The sequence below is a fragment of the Ailuropoda melanoleuca genome, chromosome 4 (assembly GCF_002007445.2).
Source record: "Ailuropoda melanoleuca isolate Jingjing chromosome 4, ASM200744v2, whole genome shotgun sequence".
Taxonomy (NCBI): Eukaryota; Metazoa; Chordata; class Mammalia; order Carnivora; family Ursidae; genus Ailuropoda; species Ailuropoda melanoleuca.
In genome coordinates this window covers 14,006,478-14,023,512 of record NC_048221.1, presented here as the reverse complement: position 1 = coordinate 14,023,512, position 17,035 = coordinate 14,006,478, and the positions used below count along the sequence as shown (strand labels likewise).

Sequence of the window (17,035 nt, the reverse complement as noted above, 5' to 3'; positions counted from 1 at the left end):
GGCTCAGAGAGGTCAACATACTTGTCCAAGATCACATGGCCGGTGAGTGAGTGACCCACCCAGGATTTGAACTGGATCTGGGCCCTCCAGGGTCCATGCTCTTCCCACCTTCCTCTGCGAGTAAAGAGGTCTTTTCTGCCATCCGCAGTCCTGGCCCCAGCCCTGAGACCGACAGAGCCAGGTCTAGATGACACCAGGCCATGACTGAATGCAGGAAGTCCTGGCAGGCAGGGGCTGATGGGGCGGCCCTTCCGCTGGTGTCCCAGTTTCCCAGCCAGCTACTCCCCCTCCTGGAGTGGGCTTGGGACGATGCTAGTAGGATGCCAAGAGAACCATTCCCCTAGCCCTTGAAGAAAGGGGCTGGATTCTAGACCATTCAGCTAGAGCCAGGAACCTGCAGCCCTGCCAGTGGCTGATCTGTCTCAGAACCCTCCATTCATGCAGATGGGATGGTGTCCTGCCCTTTCTCAAACACCTTCAGGCTCAGCAGGATCTTGCTCCATATATTTTATTCAAAATCATGGTCTTTCACCCAACCAGGCCTTTACTTACGTTGTTCTCCTAGCCTGGACAAATCTACCCCCATTTTTTTTTACCCTGATAATTCCTGCCCACCCATTAAAGTACAGAGACAGTATCCCCTTTCCTAGGAAGCCCTCCCTCCAGGTAGAGCCCCCGGTCTCCCAGCCTTATTCTCCCTCTGGCTCAGCCCTGGCCACATGTGTCTTAGCCAAACTGGGGGCTCTTCAGGTGGGGGGCTAGAACCGAGGCTCCTTACAGTCCCCAGCACCACCCAGCACAGGGCTGGGCAGTAGGGAGCGAGGCCTTTAGTGAATCAGGGAACCAAATCTTTAGCCTTTGTGCGATCTGGTTGGGTAAACCCCTGTTCATCCTTCAAAGCCCACTTCACCTGCCCCCGTTCCATGAAACCTGTCCCAGGCAGCATATACTGGGAAGAAAGATTTGGAGGCTAAGCTTCCTGCGTTCCAGCTGGGACACGGGAGGTTGGTGAAGATTCACTGTACAGGAGATGCCGTGGCCTCTTTCTCTGCTCTTCCTTTGGTCCCTGGGAGGCAGTGAGGTGTGAGGCAGCATTAGCAGGTACAGAATGGATTTGGCGGACTTCCCCAGGTAGGAAGACGTCATTATAGGAAGTCTCTCAGACTCCAAAACCAGTGCTCTGTACCCACAGGCACCAGAGACCGTGCCCCCTACACACTGGGCACACAACGTTTTAGGTGCCTGCCTTCTTCCTCCAGCTCCAACGGGAACTTAAGCACTGGATGAAGGCCCTTTAAGAGGCGGGCACAGAGGGGCGGGGCTCAAAGGACATCCTGCCCCGAGAGCGCAGGCTGGGCGGGTCTGAATCACCTTGCGCCTGCGCGGTGTCCTCGTGGTTCCGGGTCTCGCTTTGGATCTCCGAGCTGTTCGCGGAGAGACTGAGGCTCGGAGCCAGAGCAACCTCCCGAACCCCACAGGAAACCTGTTTCCCTTCCTTGAACCTGCTGTGAAAGTCTGGCTTCGGGTCACTGGCAGTTTCTTTGAAACCCTTGCAAACTCAGGCGTGGTCAAGGTCGGGCCGCTGTGGCTGTGTTGGCGCCGGGATTCGCACACCGGCTGAAGTCAGCTTTGAGCCGTGTGAGGCTTTGTGGAGCCGAGATGACCCACTCTTTGGTTTGTCCAGAGACAGTGAGCAGGTGAGAACCTGGGGGGCGGGCAGCGGCGGACGGGGCCCTTGAACCCCGGGTTAAGAGCCAGGGAAGCTGGACGTGAGGAGGGGGTGGGCCCACTGGTGGGCGGGGCTTCGGCACTGGGCTCAGCCCCTCTTCTCGTGCCTCCAGGGTGAGCTCAGTGCTGAATCGCAACACCCGGCAGTTTGGAAAGAAACATCTGTTCGACCAGGATGAGGAGACGTGCTGGAACTCAGACCAGGTGAGGCACCTTTTCCTGGCCCCTCCACCCCTCCTGTGAATCAGATGCAGGGGTCCGAGGTGCCTTGAGAACTAAGGAGCATTCCAGCTGCACAGTCGAGTTGACCACGGAGGGAACGTACGTGGGCCAGCGCCTCCCACCCCCACCACCATCGACTGTGAATGAGACAGGCATAGCAGGGCTCTGGGCAAGTGATTGTGAGCCTCGGTTTTCCTGTTTCCAGGGCCTCTCCCAGTGGGTGATACTAGAGTTTCCCCAGCGCATCCGTGTCTCCCAGCTGCAGATCCAGTTCCAGGGGGGCTTCTCCAGTCGCCGGGGCCACCTGGAAGGTACTGGAAGGCTCTGGAAGGTAGGGGTTTGGGAGGGGCACCCCAGCCTCACAGCCTTCTCCTTTCTCTGCTGCAGGTTCCCGGGGGGGTGAGGCTCTTAGCAAGATTGTGGACTTCTACCCTGAGGACAACAATTCACTTCAGATATCCTGCTGGAGCCTCTGGGGTGGAGGGGGCTGGTGGTCTGTGTCTCTGAAAGCTGTAGGCCCTGGTGTGTGACCTTGAGCAAGTGGCTCTGGGCCTCCATTGCTTCATCTGTAAAATGAGCTGATGGTAACCTGTTCTGTGTGAGAGCTTCAGAGGGGCTCAGGTTTGCTGGGTGACCCAGCACACTGGTGGTGTCTGAGCTGGGGCTGGTGGATGGGGAATAATGAGCTATTTCCCTTGACTGCCTGTGCTCACACCTTCCCTGTGCCAGCTGCCGAGGTGGACCAGCTGAAGGTGACATTCGAAGATGCAACTGACTTTTTTGGCCGAGTAGTCATCTACCACCTGCGGGTGCTGGGGGAGAGGGTGTGAGACCACTGGATAGCCGTCTCCTCCAGGAGGCCCTTGGGGAAGCACAGTGAAGTCCTTCAGGTTACGCGCAGAAGGTTTATTCGTTCCTCTTGGGAAGGATCCCCTCCCACTGTCTGTCCAGGAGCTGCCTTTGAAGCCAGTTCTGGGTTTCCCCAGCTCTGGGTCAACTGTTTTGTTCCCTGAGTATCCGAGTCCCCAGCAGGCAGTCTTCACTCCGGATCTGCAGGCACCAGGTTGCTCTGGAAGAGTTTGAGGATGTGGTTCTCGATCACCTGTTGCACTGGAAACAGGACAGGGGAAAGGTGGGCCATGAATCGAATGGAGGTTGCAGAGGCACCGGCCAAATTGTACACTTTCCTGGGGGATGAGCTGGGGTATCCCACCGTGAGAACTGCACCCTCCTCTTGGCGGACAAACAGGGATCTCCAAGCCCTGGGACATGGATGGAGGACCTACTTCATACATGGGGAAATCCATACTCTTCCCAGAATACAAGTGGGAAGACTGAGGCACCCGAACCAGGAAACTCAGCTTCCCCGTAGTTTGTAAAAATGCACTTTGGGAGGCTTTTTAGAGTCATAAAAATAATCTTTACCAAACAAAATTGGTGACTTGCGACTTTTATTAAAGGATGAGAGGGGACATGAGGAATGATTTCTGTCCCAAATGGGATAAAACTCAAAGGAGTCCCTCCATGACCCCAAGGGGTTGGTTCTATTGGGATCTCTCCATTTCATAGATGGGGAAGCTGAAGGGGGAAGTGGAGAATCAAACTGGGGTCTGCCTATGGTCCCTATTCACACCCACCTCCTGCCACGGAGAGGGCTGGCCTTAGTGAGCCTGTGCACTGTGGCCTGGCCCCTCCTTGGCATCCTCATCCTTCCAGGCCTCTGCCTGTACTGTTCCTCCAGCCTGGACACCATCCTCCTTCCCCTTGGGCCTCCAGGAAGCCCTCCCTGACTCCCACCTATCATGGGGCTGGGCCAGGGCTTCCTTTGGGCCTCCCAGCGCCTGTGTGTATCCCATCACGAACCCAGCTGCTGACAGTGTCAGCCTCCTGCAGTTGCCCAGGCCAGGTACACAGTGGCACTTGATGTTTGCTAACAGGAACACTCTCACTGCTAGCATCTGACATATCCTGGAGGGATGGCCTGTGTACCCCTCTGCAGTCACCCTGCCTACAGCACACTGTCGCTGCCCCATGTCTCAGGCTGACCTTTCCGATATCCCAGAGCAACGGCAAGATCCATTGGGGTATAGCCAGAGTCAGCCTCAGTGGTGAGATCGGCTCCTCGGGCTGGGGTGGAGGTGGGGGTGGGGGACTGGGAGCCCAGAATGGGGCATGGAGACTTGGGAGGTCCGGTGATTGCTCATGGTATAGCCACTGGTCTGCTGGTTGCCCGTGTGGGTTTGGATGAGAACCTGAGCTTTCCAAAGAATGTAGCCAATAGAATCCCCACCTCCAGGGTCCCTGAGGCATGGGGGGTGTGGGTGTTCAACCCGGACAGCCAGGAAGACAGGAGACACCATCTCCTATCACCAGCTCAGTCCTCTGGGAAAAGCAGATAGTGACCACCCATCCCAAGAGCTGTTCAAGCAGAGCTTGGACCCCTCCCCAGCCCTCAGGATTCCTGGGGGGCCAGCTGCTACTCCCACTTACCCAACAAGGCTTCTACGCACTTCACGTGGTTCCCACGCACGGCGTACAGCAGTGGTGTCCCTCCATTCTGTCAAGGGCAGGGGCAAGGGCAACCAACATTGTCTTTTCCAGATTCTCACAACATGCACAACCCTCTAATTTAATGTGGTTCTTCCTCCTGCTCATCACCTGGCCTAATTCTTCCTTTGGGTCTCAGCTTAGATACCCCTTCTTCCAGGAAGCCCTCCTTGACTTCCCTTGGCTATGTAGGCCACCTCTGGGCTCTTGCAGTAGCCTGTGTGTCTGCTATCCCAATGTTACTCACTACATTGCAGCTGCCTGTTTATGTGTCGTATCCCCTCCCCCAAAACTAGTAGCTCTGCGAGGTCAGGGATGGGTCTGTCTTGTGTTCTCAGCACCTAGAACAGGCATGGTACCCTGCAAAGTGCCCAGGGCCAGTGGGTGGTCCCTCACCCAGTCGTAGATGTTGATGTCCACGTCACGCTCGAGCAGGAGCCCTACGATGTCGGTGTAGCCGCCCATGCTGGCCAGTGACAGGGCACTCTCCCGTTCCTTGGCCAGGATGTGGGGGTCAGCACCCTGCAGTTGGGCGAACAGAGGAAGTGGCGATGGGACAGGTGGGGGCATCCCCTAGAATCCTGGGGTACCCATCGCACCCCCAGCTTACAGACAGGGCACCAGCAGACTCAGACCCCAGCCCGCCCTCAAGGCCCTGAGAAGCCCTGAGCTGGGCTGGGACGCACCCACTCAAGCAAGAAGCGGACAGTCTCGATTTCTCCGAAGGCAGAGGCCCAGATGAGGGGGGTGAAGCCATGCTCGTCCGGCTTGTTGATGAGGTTGTCGCCTGGCAGGAGGGGGGGTGGTACCACTGGGATGTACCCCTGCCCACTCTCCCCAATGCTGTGGGAGCAGGGACAGGGCAGGCAGCTGGGGTCAGACGTGAGGGGGGGTTACACATGTGTAGACAGACACCCCAGCACGTGTGGTCAGACAGGTAGGGACACACCAGAGTACTCATGTGGACACACACCTTTCCTCAGATGTTCCTTCAGCTGGCTCAGCTCCCCCTGGGCCGCGAGCTGGTGGATGGACAGGGCTAGGGGCCAGAGAGAGGCAGAGTCCTCACCCGTCCCGTCCCCGCTCTGTGCCTCAGTTGACTCCATCCCAAGTTGCTCCTCTCAGCCCCTGCCACTCCTACTACCCCCGCCCTACTACTTGGGGAGGCCGGGGGACCAGAGGCTCACTTACAGTCCAGGGTGGCCGGCAGGGCCGAAACCTCGTTCCCCCGCTGCCGGTTGGTCAGGGTTGTGGAGTGCTTCAGGGAACTGCCTCCTGGAAGAGAGAGGAAGAGCCTCAGTGTCCTCTCAGTACGTCTCTGGGGCTTCAGAAAAGCCCTTGGAGGCCCAGAGCTCCCAAAGACAGTGCCTCACTCCACCATTCACTCACTCTGCCCTCCTGGATACTCAGGTGAGCGTTTCTCCTCTACACCCTGTGACATTCTGGGCAAACATGACCTAGTCCCTCCCCTCAAGTTGGGGAGTCAGAAAGAAATAGAGAAATAAGTGTTCAGAAGCTATAAAAAGCAGGTAGAAGAGAGCGGGAAGGAGAGGGCAGGGGTGAGTCCATTTTAGACAAGGTGGTCAGGGAGGGCCACTCGGAGGAGGGGACACCAACTGAGAGCTTGGCGAGTTGAAGAAAACCAGCCCCGGGAAGAGGTGTGAGAAGAATGTTCCACATGGAGGGTAGAGCAGGGACCAAGGCCCCAGGAGGTACCAAATTCGAGGTGTTCAAGGACTCCAGTCAAAAGAAATCCTTGGGTCTTATTAGGGTCAACAGAATCACCATCTGACCCAGCAATTCCACTCCTAGGTATCCACCGCAAAGAGCTGAGATCAATTGCCCAGACAAAAACTATACCCATGAGTGCAGCAACACTAGTCATGATCGCCAAAACAGGAACAATCCTAGTGTCCACTAGTGGATGAATGGATAAACAAAACGTCGTCTGGAATGGACTATTATCAGGTCATAAAAAGGAAGGAAGCACTGACACATGCTGTAATGTGAATGAGCCTCAAAAACGTCATCCTGAGGGGCACCTGGCTGGCTCGGTCGGACGAGCGTGTGACTCTTGATCTCGGGCTCGTGGGTTCGAGCCCCAGGTGGGGTGTAGAGATTAAAACTTAAACCAAAACAAAACAAAAAACCATCATGCTGAGCAAAAGAAGCCAGACACCAAAGACATGTATGATTCATTTATATGAAATGTCCAGGACAGGTGACTACATAGAGACAGAAAGTAGATTAGTAGTTGACGGAGGCAGGGGAGGAGGGATGGAGAGCCACTACTCATGGGGATGGGGTTTCCTTTTGGGGTGATGGAAATGGTCTGCAACAACAGAGGTGGGGGTTACAACGTGAATGTACTTACTGCCATTGAATTGTATGCATTGTATGCAAGTCCGGTTGAAATAGTAACTTTTATGTTATGTGGATTTAGCCATCATCTATACGTGTGTGTGTGTGTGTGTGTGTGTGTGTGTGTGTGTGTGTGTGTGTATAAAAGCAATTTCTCACTGGGTAGGGAGGGAAGACACATCCTAGGTAGTGGAACATAAACACAGAGGTCCTATCTTGGGCCTGACATTCCATTGTCTTTGCATCCCAAAGGCAGGAGTCCAGGGGAAATATCCTACCTACCCTGAGGTGAGGAGGCACCAGCATCCGGTTCAGGATTCCCGGGCTCCAGGGTGCAAGGGAAAAGACTGAGCACCACAGTATCTGAGCCATCCAGGGCCTCATCCCCAGGGTCTTCAGAGTCCCCAAATTCTGGGATGGGGAGCTGCTGGGTCACACTGAGGTCCTCTGCAGGCTGGGTGGGCTCCATGGGGGAAGCTGGTAGAAGCGCCAAAAGGGGAGAGATAACGATAATTACCAACAGCTTAATTAATTCCTGTAACTACTTAATTCCTATTAAGTAGGCACCAATGGCATACTCAAACTTGCACAGTGAGGGTGGCTAAACTCTAGCTCAGCTGGGAAGTTAAAACCAGAGTCCCAATTGCTTTTCAGGCCCACTCCTCCGCCCCCACAAGGACACATACAACAAGCTTTACTTAAAATGGGGTCAAGTATCTGGGTTCAAATCCCTCCATTTATAGGCTGAGAACTTGGGCACAGGGCTTAACTTCTCGGAGCCTCAGTTTCCTCGTTAATAAAATAGGGAAGTGAGGTCTCAAAGCATGCTTGTGAACAGCTAAGCTGGGGGCCTGATACACAGGCAGAACTTAAAAAACGTTCTTTGTAGTTATTTTTTTTGGGGGGGGGTCCCCGGAATGAGTGACTGGTCAACAAAGATGTGATTGGTCCCATCTCCATCGGCCCCTCCCAAACAGATCCAGGAGGTCCACTCACCTCTAATGAGCCTCCTCTGTCACCCCACGCCGCAAGCCCGGGTCCCCCAAAACTTGGGGGCCCAATTCACAAACTTTTCTCCTCCAACTGATACAGGAGGGAGCAAGCTTGACCCTGGACCCTCAGCGTCCTGGTTTCTTCTGCCGGGACGGAGAGCAACTTGATACGCGACCGCTACCCCCACCCCAGAGCTCCCCCACTGCGCCTGCGCACCCTGCCTCCCCAAAATTGCCTAAAGGCGAGAGCAATAGAAGCTGCTTCTGGCCCTTTAAGACTTGAGGGAGGGGCGTGGTTTCCGCTGGGGCCCGAGCCGTGCTGTTGCGCTTGCGCGTTCTTGCCCCGGCATCTCCGGAGGGAGCCCGGCCGGGTCAGGAGGGATGGGTGGAGCCTAAGAGGGCTCTGAGGATTTCATTGCTCCTGTCTTCCGTCATTCCCCCCAGCTCCGCCCACAGGCTTTTCCAGAGGGTGCCTCTAGGCTCCAGTTGAGGCCGGATGGGCGGGGCTTTCTCCGGTCGGAAGGCGGTGGGCGGGGAGCAGTTGGGGCGTCAGGACTTAAAGGGGCGGCATTACCGTTGAACCCGTCCACAGCAATGCCCTCTTTGCGGTCCTAGATGCTTATAAGCATGTGTAAGAATCTGATGGCAGCAGAAAGGTACAGAAAGGCCGTTTATGCAGCCCGAAGTGGGCAGTATTTGGAGAGTTTCCCCAATTCGTCTGCCCCCGGAAAAGGGAGTTCGGGAAGGGAGGGCGCCCTTGCCCCTCCCAGCCTGGGTGTCCCTTCTGGAGCTTCAGGGGTTCTCCGCCCCTTCCTCACCCGCCTACCGGTGTGCCTCCTTCCCCAGTCTCTCACTCACGGGTTCTCTCCAGTCTGGGTACACGGAGGAGTGGGGAATGCGGGCCAATTGATACCGGAACTAGAGTGGCGCAGTGTCTGGTTTCACGGAGGGAGGTTTAGTTAGCCTTCCCCACCGCCGGGCTTCCGCTTCCTGTTTCGGACCGGTCCGCGGTAGCTATGGAGGAACCGGAGATGCAACTCAAGGGAAAGAAAGGTGGTGCGGAGCCCCGGGCTGGACGGAAGGGTGACCCGACGGAGGGCAGGAGGGGACAAAGGCTTGGAGGGAGCACGCGGGGGACTAATTGAACTACCGTTGAATCCTGGCTCGGCCGTTGACTAGTTTAAAAACCTTTAGAAAGTCTCCGTGCCTCGGTTTTGTTTTCTGCAAAAGGGGGTGTATAGTAGTCTCTTCCGGCCCCTCATAGGTTTGTTGTGAGAAGTCAATGACTTGGTATTTGTAATGCATTGGAAGAGCGCCTGGGACTTGGCAGTTGCTGTGCGTATTATTCCCTAATATATTTACACATTTGTCTAGGTTTATATTAAACTATTTACAAATTACAAAGTGCCACAAACTATTTTTAAATCACAAAGGTTTTTGTTATTTTATTACACACGTTGTTTCTAGTTAATTATTTAGAAGGCACAAGTACATTTCATTCTACCTTCCCCGCAACAACACCGAAGTGTAAGCTGTTCTCATTTTCAAAACTAGAAGGACTAGGAAGATAAGAGTACCTACAGTTTGGAGGTGGCAGGATGGACTCTACCCCACTGAGGGTGGAGTAGTGAGCTAGACGAACTGACACTAGCCAGACTCATGCACAGCCTCCCTTGAATCCCTGACACACCAGGGTTCTGTCTTGTCCACCGCGCTGTGCTGGGCAATAGCATGGGCTCCTATCTCTGTAACAAACCTCGAGGTGGGTGCTATTATCGCTCCGTTTTTACAGATGAGGAAACTGAGGCTCAGAGAAGCTCCTGCCTGCCCTCAAGAATCCAAGCTTTGATTTTGTTTTGTTTTGTTTTGTAAACATGTAACCTAATAAAGAATGAGAATTTAAGTGTAAGAGAAATGAACAATGTGCTGAGGTTGAAAATGAGGTGGAAGGGACATCTGATTAAGCTTGGTGATCAGGAAAGGCCTTGCCCAGGAGGTGACATTTGAGCTGAGACAGGAGGGATGAAGAGAAGCCAGTGAGGAAAGGGTGAGTCTGGCAGAACAACAGGTGCAAAGGTGCTGAGGTGGCAAAGTGTTCAGAGCTGTGCAGCAATATAGCAGCTCCTGATCACAGTATTTGTGGGTATTTAATTAAAATTAGGTAAAATTTAAAATTCATAGGTGAGCACCGAGTAATGCATAGAATTGTTGAGTCACTACATTAGCACACGTGAAACTAATATAACACTGTATGTGAGCTATACTTTAGTTAAAATTTAAAAAATAAAATTCAGTTTGTGAGTCCAATAGTTACATTTCACGTGCTCCGTAGCCATATGTGCCTAGTGGGCCATATTATTGGACACTATAGATTATAGAACCTTTCAATCACCTCAGAAAGATCTTTTGGACAGTACTGGGGGTGTTCAGGGAACAGCCAGGAGGCCATTGTGCCATGGGTGGAGGGTGAGGAGGGTAGGGAGGTCAACAGCAGGCAGAATATACAGGGCCTTACGGACCATAGTAAGTTAGGTGATTTGATGCTGATGGCTCCCATGGGAGGATTCCAGACAAGGGAGGGACATATCTGATATGTTCATTAGGACCTCACACCATCGGTAGTGTGGAGATTGGACTGTTGGCAGAGGGGACCAGGGAGGAACTGACTGAACCTGGTATCAAGGTGGAAGGTGGCTATGCCTGGACTAGTGGGGGCAGTGTAGTGGTAAGAGTGGATGAGATTTGGACTTTGTTTTAAGGTGGACCCCTCAGGATCTGTTCATGGATGGCTAGGAATGCCGTTTATTGAAGCAGACCCTGGCATGAGGATTTGTGTGTAATTAATTGACCAGGAGAACCCCACAGGGAAGAGGGGGAAACAGGATAGGGAGGAAGCTGAGCAAGGAATGCTGTCAGGTAACATTCTCAGCCTGATCCTTAAGGAGAACTCAGAAGATGAGTTATACCTCCACACGGCCCACGGGCTTTAATACCGCTTGATTGTCAGTCATGGCTGAAGGCCATCCAGGAATCTAAGCTCCCAGGCATTTTCAAGTCCAGTAACTGGTGGGGCCCTCCGAAGAAGAATCTCAGATTCATTCCTTGGGATAAAAGGAATGTGAGGGGATCCAAGTGGACAGAAGCAGTGTTCACTGCAGGTGGTCTTGGGAGCGGAAAGATCATGAGTCTACTGGATGTGTTAACATCATGATAAGTGAGGCTTTTCTGTGACCATCTCCTTCAACATATCACCAGGGCCACAAGTGACCCAGCTCTTGGGTGGGACACTGAACAGTCCTCACTGCTCTAGCTGGACTCACAGACTAAGCAGTCAAGGGTCTTATGCTTTGTCTCTGTGTCTCTGCTGCCCTTCCCCTTGTTCTGCCACCCCCCCCACCCCTACCCCACTGTTGATTCTCGATCCAGTCACAGACAAGTTCACTGAGAGTGTCTATGTCCTGGCCAACGAGCCGTCCGTGGCCCTATACCGGCTGCAGGAGCACGTGCGCCGTTCTCTGCCCGAGCTGGCTCAGCATAAGGTGAGCCCCACTTGCCCCTGCCCCTGCCCTCCCCCAGAGTCCTCACGTCATGAGCTGGGACCTGCTACGTGGAGCAGGGGCTGTTGGGGGAGGAGTCAAGGCCGGGACACCGGCAAGGAGGCACGAGGTCACTGAGACAGGTTGGGGCCATGGGTGGACAGACTTGGAAGAAGGGGACAGCAGGATATGCACGAGTTGTGACTTGTGTGGTGAGAAGGAAGGAGGCAACTGCTTGTGGACCCGAGGAAAAGATGTGCCAGGCAGAGAGAGCCAGTGCAGAGGCCCTGAAGCATGGTAGCCAGGTGTTCAAAGAAAGCCCATGCTGCAGGAGGAAAGATCAGAATGGAGGGGGCTGGTCTCTGTGGCCGTGGTGATGGGTGATCAAGTGTTCCATCCCAGAGAACTGGGAGGAGGGAGGTGGGAGCCCGCTGGATAACAGCTTCCTCTTCCCCACAGGCCGACATGCAGCGGTGGGAGGAGCAGAGCCAGGGAGCTGTTTACACAGTGGAGTATGCCTGCAGGTGAGCACGGCAGTCTCCCCACTGCCGGCGTTGTCCCACTGTGCCCGGGGTCGTCTCTTGGGCATTCAGGGGCATCTCAGCCAGCTGCCTGGTGAATCTGAATTCACCTGCTGAATGCTCCTGAGTTGAGGCATGTGGATCTTGACTTACCTGGCCGCACAGCGGGTTCCAACCCAGGCCTGTGCCCCTGACCATCTGCCCAACCCACATGTGCCTCAGGCAGGCTTCTTTTGGGGCCTGAGCCCTTCCATGTGTCATAGGAAGGGGTGATAATGGTTTCAGGGAGGTGTCAGCTGGGCAGAGGGCCAGTGCTTCAAGGGGCATTTCCCTCCCACAGCCAGGACCACAGACTGGCCAGTAGGGTAGACAGCAGCTTGAGGAGATGGCCGAAGCACAAATATGGCTGTTTATTTTTAAATTTTTCTTTCTTTTTTTTTTTTTTTAAAGATTTTATTTATTTATTTGAGAGAGAGAACACAAGTGGGTGTGGGAGAGAAAGGGAGAAACAGACTCCCTGCTGAGTAAGGAGCCCCATGCGGGGTTCCATCCCAGGACTCTGGGATCATGACCTGAGCCGAGGCAGATGCTTAACGGACTGAGCCACCCAGGTGCCCCTTAAATTTTTATTTCTTTCCAATTTTTTTTTTTTTTAAGTAGGCTCCGCACCCAATGTAGGGCTTGAACTCATGACCCTGAGGTCAAGAGCTGCAAGCTCACTGAGGGAGCCAACAAGGTACCCTCTAATTTTTTTTATTGTGTAACATACACATTAAATTTATCACCTTGACCTTTTTTTTTTTTTAAGATTTTATTTATTTCACAGAGAGAGACACAGCGAGAGAGGGAACACAAACAGAGGGAGTGGGGGAGGGAGAAGCAGGCTTCCCACTGAGCAGGGAGCCCGATGGCCCGATCCCAAGACCCTGGGATCACGACCCGAGCTGAAGGCAGATGCTTAACGACTGAGCCACCCGGGCACCCCCACCTTGAACCTTTTTAAGTGTACAGTTCTGTGGTGTTAGATACATTCGTAATGCTGTACAGTCATCCCCACCGTCCATTCCTAGAATTTTTTTCATCTTGCAAATCTGAAACTCTCCCTGTTAAACCCTAACTCCCCTTCCCCTCTCTCCCAGCCCCTGGCTCCCCACCACACTGTTTCCTGTTTCCGAATCTGGCCATTCTAGGGACCTCACATACATTGAGTCTTCCAGTATTTGTCTTTGGTGTCTGGCTCCTGTCCCTCAGCATGCTGTCCCCCGGCTCTACCCATGGGGCAGCCTGTGTCAGAATGTCCTTCCTCTTGAAGGTCGAGTGGCATCCCATCGCATAGAGGCACCACATCGTAGGCCCCTGTCAGCGGACATTTGGGTGGCTCCCATGCTTTGGCTACCGTGGATAGTGTGAACATTGGGGGGACCATTTATTCTTATTCTTCTTAGTTTGTGTTGAGCTTTCGCTAAATCTTCAGATCCCCACCCCGCCCTCCCAGGGAAAGATGGGTGAGAGAGTAAAAAGCCGTAGTCAGCGTTTCTGTGCACCTTTGCAAGTCTTGCCTCCTGCTCTTCTGTTGGTTCCCCTGACCATACTTACTGTCCTGGTTTGTTCTGTTTGCCTCGGGAGTCTGGCGGTTTTATTTAGAAGTGTCACTTGCCCTTTTGCTGGCTAAGTCATTTTGGTGGAGGCCAGACACCCCAGCAGTTCTCATCTGTGGCACCGTGGGCTTTGCCTGCCTGCTTCTACTGTGTGGGCGAAGGTTCCTTGACAGGAAGTCCTGCTGCCAGGGGCACAGAGCTGAGTGTTCTGCCATCAGCAGCCTTGGCCCCTCCACTGGGACAGAAGGCGACTCGGACAGATGGCGTCTTCTTGAGGATGGTGGCCTCAAACACCCTCCTTAATTAGCTCAAGGCAGAGTAGAAAAGAAGCAGGGGAGTTCTCTCTCACGTCGGCCAGACAACTTCCAGACAGCTCCTGGACAGCTGCGAGCTCACTAGCAAGGCCCAGGTTGAAGGAAGAACATGTCAGAGTCCATACTTTCTCCCAGTTCCTCTAGCTGCCCCTTCTAGTGCAGGGCTGTGGGGGACTGTTCACTCTTAAATATTAATGCAGCAAAATGAACTAAAAGATTCAGCTCCTCTGTCTCACATAACCATAGTTTAAGTGCTTAGCAGCAAGTCGTGGATAAAGAATGTATCTGCCGTGTTCCAGAAAGTTCCACTGGGCCATGCTGAGCTGGGCAGGAGGCCAGTATTCTCAGAGCGCTGAGCACTTCTCTTGAGGAAGATGTGAATTTCTCTATGCTAAGAGACCAGGTTTCCTTTACGGACACGGAAGAGCCCTTATCATTTAGTTGAAAACGCTTTATGCAGTGTTAACAGTTGGTGTAAAATTTGTAGTTATTAAATTGGGGTGAACTTTTCAGTAGGGAACTTAAAATAGTGAGCTTTTTATCAAGGTGGACAAACACTAGAAAGGTGACTGCATTTGGTGGTGCTGAGATGAGTGAGCTAAAAGAGCAGGTGATGGCCGAGGCCCCTCCCCACCCCCACCCCCGCTTTGATCTCCAGGCCTTTTCCCCCACAGGGCCCTGACTGATAATGAATGGGAGTGATCTCTTTCTCTTTAATAGAAGGGCTCTAAAATGACACTTTTATTTTTCCTGCAGACGTTAGGCAGGTGACTTGCTGGAGTTAGCAAGGCCCTGAGTGGCCTGGTAAATATTTTCCTGTAGTGCCTTCGGAAGGCGCATTTTCCTTAGACAGTCGTCAGTGTGGCACCAACACGAGCTTTGCCGTGGCGCCCCCCCCAGTCCGTGGTGAGTTATTCCAAACTCACCTCCAGAGCTTTTCATAGTTGAGTTGATAAACTTCATTCAGAGGCAGGAATAGGTTATTTAAGAGGAAAGCAAGATGTCTTTGAGGCCATCTTTACATGCTTACAGCTTCTTCAAAACATTAGGTGATCTAGGGGCACCTGGGTGGCTCAGTCGGTTAAGCGTCTGCCTTTGACTGAGGTCATGATCCCAGGGTCCTGGGATCGAGCCCCATACCGGGCTCCCTGCTCCGCGGGGAGCCTGCTTCTCTCTCTCCCTCTGCCCTTCCTCCTGCTTGTGCTTTCTCAGGCGTGCGCTCTCTCTCAAATAAATACATAAAATCTTTACGAAACAGGGGCACCTGGGTAGCTCAGTTGTTAAGCGTCTGCCTTCGGCTCAGGGCGTGATCCCGGCGTTCTGGGATCGAGCCCCACGTCGGGCTCCTCTGCTGGGAGCCTGCTTCTTCCTCTCCCACTCCCCCTGCTTGTGTTCCCTCTCTCGCTGGCTGTCTCTCTCTGTCAAATAAATAAAAAATCTTTAAAAAGGGCCGCCTGGGTGGCACAGCGGTTAAGCGTCTGCCTTCGGCTCAGGGCGTGATCCCGGCATTCTGGGATTGAGCCCCACGTCAGGCTCCTCCGCCATGAGCCTGCTTCTTCCTCTCCCACTCCCCCTGCTTGTGTTCCCTCTCTCACTGGCTGTCTCTATCTCTGTCAAATAAATAAATAAAATCTTAAAAAAAAAAATCTTTACAAAACAAAACAATGACAACAAAAAGAACAGCAGGTGACCTAGCAGCAGGGTTGTAAAAGTTGCATCTAGGGGCGCCTGGCTTCCTCAGTTGGAAGACCATGCGACCCTTGGTCTTGGGGTCGTGAGTTCGAGGGCCATGGTGGGTGTAGAGATTCCTTAAGTGAATAAATAAATAAAAACTTAAAAAAAAAAACGTATCTGGCCATCATGTGCTCTGTTGGATGGATGTCATATAGGCATGGCAGGGAAATCTAAACTTGAAGCCCATGATGAGCCTTCCGGGGGGACCACAGTATCCCCGAGGTGCCTGCTGAGCACTGAGCTGGTGTAGACTCCCCACCAACCTCTGGTGGGGTGGGTACACCGGCAGGCACGGGAAGGGGAGGGTAAAGGAAGGGCGGCGCCAACTGGTCCATCCTCCCATTTTAGCGCCGTGAAGAACCTCGTCGACAGCAGCATCTACTTCCGCAGCGTGGAGGGTCTTCTCAAACAGGCCATCAGCATCCGGGACCACATGAATGCCACCGCCCAGGGCCACAGGTAGCTCCGGGGACCGCCCGCTCCTGCTGCTCTCAGCCTCTGCACTGTAAGGACTTCTGCCGTTCAGCCAGGGACCGCCGCTTCTCACTCCTTAGACAGTTCCCTTTCTTCATCTCCCGGTGTCTGGTGGCTTCCTCTCATCCTTTGGCATCTGTAGTAGGAGAGTTCGGCCACTCAGCACCTAGTCCTGAGCTCTGCTGTGTGCCCGGCCCTGGGCTGGGGACTGGGGACACGGCGGTGACCAACACCCGTAGGCTCATGGTCTCACGGGGAGGCACACAGCAACCAGGTAAACACGGAACAGACAAGAGCACTTCAGATGTGTGAAGGAAGAAAAGGGAGGTGGGAGCTGAGGCCTGAACCCCATGCAGACAGAGGTGCCCTGGGGAACATGTTCCAGCTTGGACAGCGGTGAGGCCAAAGGCCCTGGGGCCGGTGATCTGGGGCTGGTGTTGGAGGAACATCTAGAATGCAGGTGTGGCCGGAACGGGGGAGCAAGGGGGAGCCAGCGGGGTGGGCTGGGGCCTTGCTGGCAGCAGGGGGTCCCGGAGCTGAAGGAGGCTTCAGACTGAGGACCAGACGGCCTCAAAATGAAAAGCACTTACAGTCCTTGCGCACGGGGGAGAGAGTTTTTGTTTTCATTTTCATGATAATGTAATAAACATGCATTTGAACACACGGGCACGTGCTGTGAGCTGGAACTCGACTTTGAGATCTGTCTGGCTCCTGCAGTTGGGGGTTCTGGCATGCCTGTCCGCCACCAGATGTTTAGAAAGAAGGGGAAAAAATCGGTGTCACTGTTTCTGAAAACGGAGAGACAAGAATTGTAAAAACAAGCCTTGTGGATGTGTAAGAATGGGCGGGCCACCGTCTTCTCTCTGAGGATAGCATCACGTGCGTTTCTCTGGGTCCGTTCTGCTGTTCGTGACAACCATCTGGACTAGAATTTACTGTGCTGTGTGTCACGCATGGCGCCCCGTACACAGTAGGGCTGCAAAAAGCCATCACTTCTGTCGTTTCGTT

At 53.7% G+C, this 17,035-nt stretch overlaps 3 protein-coding genes across 6 annotated transcripts in view; 2 read left to right on the top strand and 1 right to left on the bottom strand.

Moving 5' to 3' along the window:
• Positions 1–1,384: 1,384 nt before the first annotated feature.
• On the top strand, positions 1,385–3,384 carry NR2C2AP (nuclear receptor 2C2 associated protein). The gene is made up of 5 exons (XM_002912744.4): positions 1,385–1,697; positions 1,842–1,932; positions 2,156–2,261; positions 2,338–2,405; positions 2,664–3,384. The coding sequence occupies exons 1-5, from the start codon at positions 1,660–1,662 to the stop codon at positions 2,778–2,780; spliced, it is 420 nt and encodes a 139-aa protein (XP_002912790.1). The 5' UTR covers positions 1,385–1,659; the 3' UTR covers positions 2,781–3,384.
• RFXANK (regulatory factor X associated ankyrin containing protein) lies at positions 2,842–8,810 on the bottom strand. 3 transcript variants are annotated; one of them, XM_019797618.2, is made up of 9 exons: positions 8,709–8,810; positions 7,141–7,335; positions 5,689–5,772; positions 5,471–5,536; positions 5,184–5,284; positions 4,894–5,019; positions 4,441–4,507; positions 3,997–4,077; positions 2,842–3,060 (listed from the first exon to the last, which is right to left on the bottom strand). In XM_019797618.2, exons 2-9 carry the CDS (start codon positions 7,325–7,327, stop codon positions 2,990–2,992), a joined length of 783 nt encoding a protein of 260 aa, XP_019653177.1. In that variant the 5' UTR covers positions 7,328–7,335; positions 8,709–8,810; the 3' UTR covers positions 2,842–2,989. The 3 variants fall into 3 exon arrangements, with proteins under 3 accessions (XP_019653177.1, XP_019653173.1, XP_034514008.1); XM_019797614.2 differs by having other exon boundaries at positions 8,669–8,794; XM_034658117.1 differs by lacking the exon at positions 8,709–8,810 and adding an exon at positions 7,855–8,494.
• The window catches only part of BORCS8 (BLOC-1 related complex subunit 8), a 28,495-nt gene continuing 20,213 nt past the window's right edge, over positions 8,754–17,035 (top strand). The window contains exons 1-4 of one of the 2 annotated variants that reach the window (XM_011222463.3): positions 8,754–8,903; positions 11,277–11,389; positions 11,846–11,910; positions 15,902–16,012. In XM_011222463.3, coding sequence (XP_011220765.1) covers positions 8,867–8,903; positions 11,277–11,389; positions 11,846–11,910; positions 15,902–16,012 — 326 coding nt within the window. In that variant the 5' untranslated portion in view covers positions 8,754–8,866. The remainder of the gene's footprint in view (positions 8,904–11,276; positions 11,390–11,845; positions 11,911–15,901; positions 16,013–17,035) is intronic. The other variant, XM_011222470.3, reaches the window with a different exon arrangement.